The sequence below is a fragment of the Lynx rufus genome, unplaced genomic scaffold (genome assembly GCF_022079265.1).
Source record: "Lynx rufus isolate CCGP_SWC_20201006 ecotype Redwood Valley unplaced genomic scaffold, mLynRuf1.p SCAF_15, whole genome shotgun sequence".
Taxonomy (NCBI): Eukaryota; Metazoa; Chordata; class Mammalia; order Carnivora; family Felidae; genus Lynx; species Lynx rufus.
In genome coordinates, this window is record NW_025814829.1 from 64,191,668 (window position 1) to 64,204,071 (window position 12,404).

At 42.2% G+C, this 12,404-nt stretch overlaps 1 protein-coding gene across 1 annotated transcript in view; it reads left to right on the plus strand.

The window, feature by feature from the left end:
• The window catches only part of LOC124509895 (ankyrin repeat domain-containing protein 26-like), a 238,257-nt gene that overhangs the window by 134,751 nt on the left and 91,102 nt on the right, over nucleotides 1-12,404 (plus strand). The window contains 3 exon segments of the mRNA XM_047076483.1: nucleotides 4,877-5,006; nucleotides 5,317-5,378; nucleotides 5,682-5,773. Of these exon segments, the coding sequence (XP_046932439.1) occupies nucleotides 4,877-5,006; nucleotides 5,317-5,378; nucleotides 5,682-5,773 (284 nt within the window).

The window sequence follows — 12,404 nt, forward strand, 5'->3', positions numbered from 1 at the left end:
GACCCAGGATGTCACTTGGAGTCATTGGAGAATGTTCTATGTGCACTTAAGAAGAACGTGCATTCTACTGCTGTTCAATGAAAGGATTTTAATATATCAGTTTTGATATCCATGTATATAAATGCATATATATTAGGCCAATATATATCTATGTATATCTGAATACATCTGGTCCAATGACACATTGGATCTGTGTTTCCGTACTGATTTTCTGCCTTGACGATCCGCCTATTGCCATGAGTGGAGTCTTAAAGTCGTCTACCATCATGGTATTTGTATGTATACATTTAATCATGTTTGTGATTAATCGACTCATATGTGTGGGCGTTTCACTTTGGGGCCATAAACATTTGCAAGTGTTAGCTCCTCTTGATGGATAGACCCCTTAATTATGACCCAATGCCCTTCTGACTCTGTTACTACGGTCTCTGGTTTAAAATCTAGTCTTTCTGGTGGAAGTGTGGCGACTCCAGCTTTCTTTTGACTTCTAGTAGCATGATAGGTGGTTCTCCATACCTTCACTTTGAATCTGGAGGTGTCCTGGGGTCTAAAATCAGTGTCTTGTTGACAACATATGGATAGATCTTGTTCTTTGGTTTTGTTTTGTGTTTTACCCATTCTGATTCCCTGTGTCTTTTGATTGGGGCATTGAGTCCATTCACATTCAGAGTGATTAGTTAAACACATGGATTTAGTGTCATTGTGTTATCTGAAGGTTTCATGCTTTTGGTGAGGCCTCTGGTCCTTTGTAGTCTCTGCTGCTTTCCACTCACAGACTCGCCCCTTAGGATCTCCTGTAGGGCTGGTTTAGTGGTCATGAACTCCCTTAGGGTGTGTGTGTCTGGGAAAGCCTTTCTCTCTCTTTCTATTCTAAATGACAGCCTTGCTGGGGAAGGGATTCTTTTCCGCATATATTCCCATTCAGCACATTGACCGTTTCCTACCCCTCCCTTCTGCCCTGCCAAGTTTCTTGGACAGGTCTGCTGCTACCCTTATGTGTATTCCCATGTCGATTAAGACTCGTTTGTCCCTAGCTGCTTTCAGAATTCTCTTCTTATCTTTGTATTCTTCCGGTTTCGCTATGACATGTCGTGGTGTTGACCTGGTTTTGTTGATTTGGAAAGGAATTCTCTGTGCTGCGAAGACTTGGATGCCTGTTTCCTTCCCCTCATGAGAGAAGCTCTGAGCTATATGTTGTTCAAATAAACCTTCTGCCCCTTTCTCTCACTCTTCTTCTTCTGGGACTCGTAGGATGTGGCTAATATTTCATCTCACTGAATCACGTAGGTCTCTAGTACCTGCCTCGTGATCTAGTCATTGCCTTCCTTTCCTTTCTCTGCTTCATCTTTGTCCACCATTGGATCTTCTGTTTCACCAATTCTGTCTGCTGCTTCTCCCGTCCTTGCTGTCACTGCATCTAGTTTACTTTGTATCTCCTTTACACCATTTCATTTTCAGCGTTCATCGTGACGATTCCTTAGGTCCTTGATCTCTGAAGCAGGAGATTGTCTGCTGTCTTCTGTGCGTGGTTTCAAGCGCAACTATGCGTCTTATGAGTGTCATTCCAAAAATGTGCTCACATATATTGTTTCTGTGTCTTTTGAGCCCTTCTCTGGCTGTCCTTTCTTCCCGGAATTTTTTTTGAGGAGAATTCTTCAATTTCGTTGTTTTGGCTAGATTCCTGCCCTTTATGTGTGTTAATAGCTTGTTCTGTGTCCCACACCTGCGAGTACTACTATAATAAAAAGAGCTCCTACACTTCCCAGGGCCTGGCAGTTCAACAAATGTTTTTGGAGTGTGTTGTGTGCACTCTTTTGGTGCGTCTTTGGCTGCTTTTCTCGCTACTTGGAATGGTGGTTTGGGCCTTCCACCTGGTGTGCTTTGATTTGTGTGTTGAAGTAATCCTGGAGAAAAGGAGAAGAAGGTGGTGAATAATCCTTTGCCCAAACAAAAAGAGAAATGACTGGAGTGGAAAAAAAGACCAGGCAGTGACTCCAAGGAGCTCTAGGGCTTAATCCAGAAAGAGAGGTAGGAAAATGCAGAAGGAGATCTAGAAAAGTATAGAGAAAACGCACAATCAAGCAAAGAACCAGAACAGAGGAAGAAAGGAAAAAAATATATAGATATATCTTAATATATACCTATATACCTATATAGGTATATAGGTATATATATAGGTATATAGGTATATATTAAGATATATCTATATATGTAGATATATAATTAGCTTTGACCCACGTGAACTTGAGACTACTAGGCTGTTTCCAAAGGGAGACGAGGAAAGAGGAGAGTAGGAAGAGAAAAAAGGGGAAAGAGAAGAAAGGGAAAGCAAAGGAAAGAAATGATTGGCGCCTGGGTGGGTCAGTTGGTGAAGCATCCGACTCTTGAATTTGGCTCACGTCATGTTTTGCTGTACGTGGGTTCTTAACCCCCATCAGGCTCTGCAGTGAGAGCATGGATCTTGCTTGGATTCTTTCTCCTCTCCTATATCTGCACCTCTCCTGCTTGATCACTCACTTTCTCTCTCAAAATAAAGAAATAAACATTAAGACAGAGAAGAAAAAGATAAAAAGAATAGTAATTCAAATGAGAACAAACAAACAAAGGTAGAAAACCAGAGGAGAGTTGTCCACTGGTGTCTGTGACAGGTGGTTGTGCTGGTCTACGGGAGGGGCTGTCTGGTCCCATCAGTGTCAGTCTCACTACCACAGAGAGCAGTTATGAGGCACAAAGAGGCAGGGTTTTGTGTAATTGGCCTGCCTCCACTGAGGCTCACTGTCCATTCCTTGAAGCCCCATGATGATTGTCATGGAGAGAGAAATGGCGACACCCCAATCTCTCCTGCCCACACGAGGTGTCTCAAAGCTCATTGTTTAGGTCGTCCTCACAGAATATCCTGGGGGCCCGGCTTGCTGCAAATTCTCCTGTGCTCCCTGAGCACTGAGCTGGGATTCAAAACCCTATAGGATCCCGCTTTACTCAGACCTGGTTTTGGAGTAGGACCACTCTGCCCAGTTGACAAGGGGCCTCTGGCTCATTCCTGCAGAGTCTTTTCCCTTGGGCAGGGCAATACCTCCCCTTTCCACCATACTCAAGGTGTTCTCTCCCAGTGTCTCACTGAGAGCCTATGGGCAGCTCCCTCCCCACCAGGCATGGGAGGTGGCAGCTCTTTTCTAGAGAAAGTCTGGCAACCTTGAAAATTCTGTTTTTTAGCTTCTAAGGCTGTTTTGCAAAGTAGAATTGGCTCTCTGGACCTCTCCTTTGTCTGTGTTGCGGACAGGTTTTCTCATATCCAAATACACTTCCCACAGCCTCTCTCTCTACCTTCCTTTCGTTTCTCCACCAAAGGGCTTCCCCCACTCCATGCCTGTGCAGACCATTTTATTTCTCCCAATCCGCATACACACCCTTCTGTTCCCGCCAAGTTGTGTCTTTGCACCTGTGGAGATTTTTCTGTCCCTCTGCAGCCTGTATTCCTGGTATTCCAAGTGTTGTGACCTCAATACTGCTGTGTTTGAGGGTCAAGGGAAATTCTGATAACTCTCCTCTGCCATCTTTCCTCCTCCTGCCTCCTTTTATTTTCCTTTTCACAATTTTACACTTCTGTGTAGGTTTGCATTATTATATCAGTTTAATATGTTTTATAGATATTTACGATGGGCTTTTCTTACAGGAAATGTATTGATTTGAATTTTCTTTTTTTTCCTTTTTTTAAAGTTTATTCATTTATTAATTGTAGAGAGAGACAGAGAGAGCTTAAGTGGGGAGGGGAAAAGAGACAGAGGGAGAGAGAGAAAATCCCAAGCAGACCCTGCACTGTCAGCGCAAAACCAGATGTGGGGCTTGAACCCATGAACTGCGAGATCATGACCTGAGCCAAAATCAAGAGTCAGTTGCGAACTGAATGAGGCATTCAGGCGGCCCTAACATTTTCTTTGGAAGTGCCCTGGGTACTTTTAATTTAATATGCCTTAGTTTAAACACATTGTTTCTGACCCATTTCCTTTCCTCTTCTCTGACTCTTTTTAATCTGCTCTAATAAATAGATAATAAATAGCAGCCCTGGAACAGGAAACGTCCTGGACTCCGAACTTCCCTGAAATCACCGCATCCACTCACTCACCACATTCGATATTTTGTACCTGCTTACCATTTTTCATATGTCATTCCTGTAATTCACTCGCTCAACTATAATTTTGCAGTACTCTTCTGGTTTTGCTTCCTTTACGTTCGTCCTACATTGCTGCCAGAGTGACCTTTCTAAAATATACTTGTGATGATGTCACTCCTCTGCTTATTCACTGGATCCCCATTACCTGAAGGTGAAAATTCACGTGCTAGCATAACACTGCTCTTTTTTCTTTTTTGTTTTTTTTTGGTTTCGTCCTGATGTTCTAGTAATATCTCTCTATCTATCCCATTCCCAAGAACTCTGTTCCAGTTTTGCCATATTGCATAGGTGTTGTCACTTACTATATTATTTTATACTTGATTCTTTTGCCATTATAGAATGCCCTTCACACCCTCCCTGTGCACTGTCTGTCTTTTAAGATACAGCCCTATCTTCCCAGCGTTTGCTGAGCTTCCCAAATGTAAGTGTTTTCTCCTTTGTGCATTCACTGTACGTTATTCACTTCCCTTGCAGAACTAGTGGATGTTATTTTTCTGTCCTTACCTGTTTTCATGCATCTCTACTGCTACTAGCATATAGAACAGACTCTGTCTTTTATTTATATTTCCAGCTCTTCCCCAGATCATGGCTATGACTTGACAGATACAGTATGTGCTTGTCTTTTTGAGTGGGTGAGTGCGTGACCAAATGAATCAATGTGATATTTTTCTGAAGTTGGGTTTTTGTTTTGTGCTGTTTTTCTAGGAAGGAACTTCAAAGTCAACAATGGAAGCAAAGGCAGATGGTGTTGGTATTATTGAAAATGTGACACCAGAGCAAGCAGTTAATGACAGTTTGACTTCTGCTGGTGGAGTGCATAAAAATTACAGAAGTGGTAAGCTAGTGAATCTCTGTGAGTTGTTTTCCTATGATTAAATGGTAGTATGAAAAAAAATCTGGAAGTATGTAGATCCAAATATATTATCCTTTTCTCATCAAGGTATTTTTCTGTTGCTATCTTTCTTTAGAAGTATCCCAAGTACTACCCCCTTTTACTTCCGGAAAATCGTGAACCCCCTGAACATCTTTTCTGCTATTACTTTTATTTTATTGAAATATTCATGAATGGAGATAGACTTGTGTATGTGTTTATAATTCATAGTAACACATGTTTTCATTAATTTATCTGTGACCCTATTCTGTAGATATCACGTCGGCATTAAAATTAGGAGAAGAGGGAGATGTAGAATCACCTTCTCTTCCTGAGGTACTGTCTTCTTCTTATTTTTAAGTATAGGCATGGAGTGATGTTAAAACATCCAAGAGATGCGTTGACTTTGCCTTTTGAATGATTAAAATAACATCGCAGTCATACTTGTAGTAATATAAGTAAAGTAATGATGACCTATTCTAAGGTGACAACTAGGGAAGGAGGTAAAAAAGTCCTGATCTCTCAGGCCCAGGCAGCTGCTGCATAATGCTACAAGCGCTGTATTTCAAATCAAAGACATGCTAGCATCTTGGTTCCGTCACTTCCTAGCTGTGGGATCTTGGAAAAACTTGCCTCTAGGTCAATGACCTCGTTCCTAAAAATGGCACCAATACCCACCTCTTGGTTATGCATAATGAACAAATGTGGCAACGTTTTGTAACCCGTAAAGGGTGCGATAGAAACAGAAGACAAAATGATCACAGTGGCTTTTAGTGACTTACTAAATATTGAGGATACTTTGGTGAATGTTTGTTTATTGTTGCGAGTGGGGTGGGGGGACAGAAGATATGAAGCAAGCTCTGCACTGAGAGCAAGGAGCCCAATGCAGGATTTGAACTCATGAATTGTGAGAACATGAGCTGAGCCAAAGTTGGGCGCTTAATCGACTAAGTCACCCAGGCCCCCCAAGAATATTTGTTTTAAATGTGAATATGTCTGAATGCCAATAAAATGGTCATAGGGTCCAGAAAAGAATGGGAAATTAGGAATGGGTTTTTGATTTTCTAACTTGGCACTATGTTAAGTTCTGGTAATCTCTTAGGGGAGACATCATATAGGTATACAGTTGACCCTTGAACCAGGTGGGTTTGTACTGTGGGAGTCCACTTACACACAGATATTTTTCAATAAATAGAGTACCATTCTGTAAATGTATTTTCTGTTCCTTATGGTTTCTTTTTCTATTAATTCTTTCTTTTGAGAGAGAGAGTGAGTACAGAGTACGTGGGTAGGTGAGGGCAGGGTGAGAGAGAGAATCCTAAGCCGATTCACACTGCAAGCATATGTTTTTCTCTTTTTTTTTTTAAGGAGATTATTATTTTATTTATTTTTTATATATATATGAAATTTATTGACAAATTGGTTTCCATACAACACCCAGTGCTCATCCCAAAAGGTGCCCTCCTCAATACCCATCACCCACCCTCTCCTCCCTCCCACCCCCCATCAACCCTCAGTTTGTTCTCAGTTTTTAACAGTCTCTTATGCTTTGGCTCTCTCCCACTCTAACCTCTTTCTTTTTTTGTTTTTTCCTTCCCCTCCCCCATGGGTTCCTGTTAAGTTTCTCAGGATCCACATAAGAGTGAAACCATATGGTATCTGTCTTTCTCTGTATGGCTTATTTCACTTAGCATTACACTCTCCAGTTCCATCCACGTTGCTACAAAAGGCCATATTTCATTTTTTCTCATTGCCACGTAGTATTCCATTGTGTATATATACCACAATTTCTTTATCCATTCATCAGTTGATGGACATTTAGGCTCTTTCCATAATTTGGCTATTGTTGAGAGTGCTGCTATGAACATTGGGGTACAAGTGCCCCTATGCATCAGTACTCCTGTATCCCTTGGGTAAATTCCTAGCAGTGCTATTGCTGGGTCATAGGGTAGGTCTATTTTTAATTTTCTGAGGAACCTCCACACTGCTTTCCAGAGCGGCTGCACCAATTTGCATTCCCACCAACAGTGCAAGAGGGTTCCCATTTCTCCACATCCTCTCCAGCATCTATAGTCTCCTGATTTGTTCATTTTGGCCACTCTGACTGGCGTGAGGTGATACCTGAGTGTGGTTTTGATTTGTATTTCCCTGATAAGGAGCGACGCTGAACATCTTTTCATGTGCCTGTTGGCCATCTGGATGTCTTCTTTAGAGAAGTGTCTATTCATGTTTTCTGCCCATTTCTTCACTGGGTTATTTGTTTTTCGGGTGTGGAGTTTGGTGAGCTCTTTATAGATTTTAGATACTAGCCCTTTGTCCGATATGTCATTTGCAAATATCTTTTCCCATTCCGTTGGTTGCCTTTTCGTTTTGTTGGTTGTTTCCTTTGCTGTGCAGAAGCTTTTTATCTTCCTAAGGTCCCAGTAATTCACTTTTGCTTTTAATTCCCTTGCCTTTGGGGATGTGTCGAGTAAGAGATTGCTACGGCTGAGGTCAGAGAGGTCTTTTCCTGCTTTCTCCTCTAAGGTTCTGATGGTTTCCTGTCTCACATTTAGGTCCTTTATCCATTTTGAGTTTATTTTTGTAAATGGTGTGAGAAAGTGGTCTAGTTTCAACCTTCTGCATGTTGCTGTCCAGTTCTCCCAGCACCATTTGTTAAAGAGGCTGTCTTTTTTCCATTGGATGTTCTTTCCTGCTTTGTCAAAGATGAGTTGGCCATACGTTTGTGGGTCTAGTTCTGGGGTTTCTATTCTATTCCATTGGTCTGTGTGTCTGTTTTTGTGCCAATACCATGCTGTCTTGATGATGACAGCTTTGTAGTAGAGACTAAAGTCTGGGATTGTGATGCCTCCTGCTTTGGTCTTCTTCTTCAAAATTCCTTTGGCTATTCGGGGCCTTTTGTGGTTCCATATGAATTTTAGGATTGCTTGTTCTAATTTCGAGAAGAATGCTGGTGCAATTTTGATTGGGATTGCATTGAATGTGTAGATAGCTTTGGGTAGTATTGACATTTTGACAATATTTATTCTTCCAATCCATGAGCACGGAATGTCTTTCCATTTCTTTAAATCTTCTTCAATTACCTTCATAAGCTTTCTATAGTTTTCAGCATACAGATCCTTTACATCTTTGGTTAGATTTATTCCTAGGTATTTTATGCTTCTTGGTGCAGTTGTGAATGGGATCAGTTTCTTTATTTGTCTTTCTGTTGCTTCATTGTTAGTGTATAAGAATGCAACTGATTTCTGCACATTGATTTTGTATCCTGCAACTTTGCTGAATTCATGTATCAGTTCTAGCAGACTTTTGGTGGAGTCTATCGGATTTTCCATGTATAATATCATGTCATCTGCAAAAAGAGAAAGCTTGACTTCATCTTTGCCAATTTTGATGCCTTTGATTTCCTTTTGTTGTCTGATTGCTGATGCTAGAACTTCCAGCACTATGTTAAACAACAGCGGTGAGAGTGGGCATCCCTGTCGTGTTCCTGATCTCAGGGAAAAAGCTCTCAGTTTTTCCCCGTTGAGGATGATGTTAGCTGTGGGCTTTTCATAAATGGCTTTTATGATCTTTAAGTATGTTCCTTCTATCCCGACTTTCTCAAGGGTTTTTATTAAGAAAGGGTGCTGGATTTTGTCAAAGGCCTTTTCTGCATCGATTGACAGGATCATATGGTTCTTCTCTTTTTTTGTTGTTAATGTGATGTATCACGTTGATTGATTTGCGAATGTTGAACCACCCCTGCATCCCAGGAATGAATCCCACTTGATCATGGTGAATAATTCTTTTTATATGCTGTTGAATTCGATTTGCTAGTATCTTATTGAGAATTTTGGCATCCATATTCATCAGGGATATTGGCCTGTAGTTCTCTTTTTTTACGGGGTCTCTGTCTGGTTTAGGAATCAAAGTAATACTGGCTTCATAGAATGAGTCTGGAAGTTTTCCTTCCCTTTCTATTTCTTGGAATAGCTTGAGAAGGATAGGTATTATCTCTGCTTTAAACGTCTGGTAGAACTCCCCTGGGAAGCCATCTGGTCCTGGACTCTTATTTGTTGGGAGATTTTTGATAACCGATTCAATTTCTTCGCTGGTTATGGGTCTGTTCAAGCTTTCTATTTCCTCCTGATTGAGTTTTGGAAGAGTGTGGGTGTTCAGGAATTTGTCCATTTCTTCCAGGTTGTCCAATTTGTTGGCATATAATTTTTCATAGTATTCCCTGATAATTGTTTGTATCTCTGAGGGATTGGTTGTAATCATTCCATTTTCATTCATGATTTTATCTATTTGGGTCATCTCCCTTTTCTTTTTGAGAAGCCTGGCTAGAGGTTTGTCAATTTTGTTTATTTTTTCAAAAAACCAACTCTTGGTTTCGTTGATCTGCTCTACAGTCTTTTTAGATTCTATATTGTTTATTTCTGCTCTGATCTTTATTATTTCTCTTCTTCTGCTGGGTTTAGGCTGCCTTTGCTGTTCTGCTTCTATTTCCCTTAGGTGTGCTGTTAGATTTTGTATTTGGGATTTTTCTTGTTTCTTGAGATAGGCCTGGATTGCAATGTATTTTCCTCTCAGGACTGCCTTCGCTGCGTCCCAGAGCGTTTGGATTGTTGTATTTTCATTTTCATTTGTTTCCATATATTTTTTGGTTTCTTCTCTAATTGCCTGGTTGACCCACTCATTCGTTAGTAGGGTGTTCTTTAACCTCCATGCTTTTGGAGGTTTTCCAGACTTTTTCCTGTGGTTGATTTCAAGCTTCATAGCATTGTGGTCTGAAAGTATGCATGGTATAATTTCAATTCTTGTAAACTTATGAAGGGCTGTTTTGTGACCCAGTATATGATCTATCTTGGAGAATGTTCCATGTGCACTCGAGAAGAAAGTATATTCTGTTGCTTTGGGATGCAGAGTTCTAAATATATCTGTCAAGTCCATCTGATCCAATGTCTCATTCAGGGCCCTTGTTTCTTTATTGACCGTGTGTCTAGATGATCTATCCATTTCTGTAAGTGGGGTGTTAAAGTCCCCTGCAATTACCACATTCTTATCAATAAGGTTGCTTATGTTTATGAGTAATTGTTTTCTATATTTGGGGGCTCCGGTATTCGGCGCATAGACATTTATAATTGTTAGCTCTTCCTGATGGATAGACCCTGTAACTATTATATAATATCCTTCTTCATCTCTTGTTACAGCCTTTAATTTAAAGTCTAGTTTGTCTGATATAAGTATGGCTACTCCAGCTTTCTTCTGGCTTCCAGTAGCATGATAAATAGTTCTCCATCCCCTCACTCTGAATCTAAAGGTGTCCTCAGGTCTAAAATGAGTCTCTTGTAGACAGCAAATAGATGGGTCTTGTTTTTTTATCCATTCTGATACCCTATGTCTTTTGGTTGGCGCATTTAATCCATTTACATTCAGTGTTATTATAGAAAGATACGGGTTTAGAGTCATTGTGATGTCTGTATGTTTTATGCTTGTAGTGATGTCTCTGGTACTTTGTCTCACAGGATCCCCCTTAGGATCTCTTGTAGGGCTGGTTTAGTGGTGACAAATTCCTTCAGTTTTTGTTTGTTTGGGAAGACCTTTATCTCTCCTTCTATTGTAAATGACAGACTTGCTGGATAAAGGATTCTCGGCTGCATATTTTTGCTGTCTAGCACCCTGAAAATCTCGTGCCAATTCTTTCTGGCCTGCCAAGTTTCAAAAGAGAGATCGGTCACGAGTCTTATAGGTCTCCCTTTATATGTGAGGGCACGTTTACCCCTTGCTGCTTTCAGAATTTTCTCTTTATCCTTGTATTTTGCCAGTTTCACTATGATATGTCGTGCAGAAGATCGATTCAAGTTATGTCTGAAGGGAGTTCTCTGTGCCTCTTGGATTTCAATGCCTTTTTCCTTCCCCAGTTCAGGGAAGTTCTAGCTATTATTTCTTCAAGTACCCCTTCAGCACCTTTCCCTCTCTCTTCCTCCTCTGGGATACCAATTATGCGTATATTATTTCTTTTTAGTGTATCACTTAGTTCTCTAATTTTCCCCTCATACTCCTGGATTTTTTTATCTCTCTTTTTCTCAGCTTCCTCTTTTTCCATAACTTTATCTTCTAGTTCACCTATTCTCTCCTCTGCCTCTTCCATCCGAGCTGTGGTGGTTTGCATTTTGTTTTGCATTTCCTTTAAAGTGTTTTTCAGCTCCTCGTGACTGTTCCTTAGTCCCTTGATCTCTGTAGCAAGAGATTCTCTGCTGTCCTGTATACTGTTTTCCAGCCCAGCGATTAATTTTATGACTATTATTCTAAATTCACTTTCTGTTATATTATTTAAATCCTTTTTGATCAGCTCATTAGCTGTTGTTATTTCCTGGAGATTCTTCTGAGGGGAATTCTTCCGCTTGGTCATTTTGGATAGTCCCTGGTGTGGTGAGGACCTGCAGGGCCCTTCCCCTGTGCTGTGGTGTATAACTGGAGTTGGTGGGCGGGGCCGCAGTCAGTCCTGATGTCTGCTCCCAGCCCACCGCTGGGGCCACAGTCAGACTGGTGTGTGCCTTCTCTTCCCCTCTCCTAGGGGCGGGATTCCCTGTGGGGTGGTGTGGCCCATCTGGGCTACTTGCACACTGCCAGGCTTGTGGTGCTGGGGATCTGGCGTATTAGCTGGGGTGGGTAGGCAAGGTGCACGGTGGCAGGGGGGGCAGGCTTAGCTCGCTTCTCCTTAGGTGATCCACTTCAGGAGGGGCCCTGTCGCAGCCGGAGGGAGTCAGATCCGCTGCCGGAGGTTTGGCTCCGCAGAAGCACAGAGTTGGGTGTTTGCGCGGAGCGAGCAATTTCCCTGGCCGGAACCGGTTCCCTTTCGGATTTTGGCTGGGAGGTGGGCGGGGGAGATGGCGCTGGCGAGCGCCTTTGTTCCCCACCAAACTGAGCTCTGTCGTCCGGGGGCTCCGCAGCTCACCCTCCCTTTGTCCTCCAGCCTTCCCGCTTTCTGAGCAGAGCTGTTAACTTATGACCTCCCAGACTCTAAGTCGCGCTTGCTGTCAGAACACAGTCCGTCAGGCCCCTCCGCTTTTGCAAGCCGGACTCGGGGGCTCTGCTTGGCCGGCGAGCCGCCCTTCCGCCCCGGCTCCCTCCCGCCAGTCCATGGAGCGCGCACCGCCTCGCCGCCCTTCCTACCCTCTTCCGTGGGCCTCTCGTCTGCACTTGGGTCCGGTGACTCCATTCTGCTAATCCTCTGGCGGTTTTCTGGGTTATTTAGGCAGGTATAGATAGAATCTAAGTGATCAGCAGGACGCGCGGTGAGCCCAGCGTCCTCCTACGCCGCCATCTTCCTGTCTCCTTGTTTTTCTCTTTGATATTAATTGATTTGGCTGCTAATAA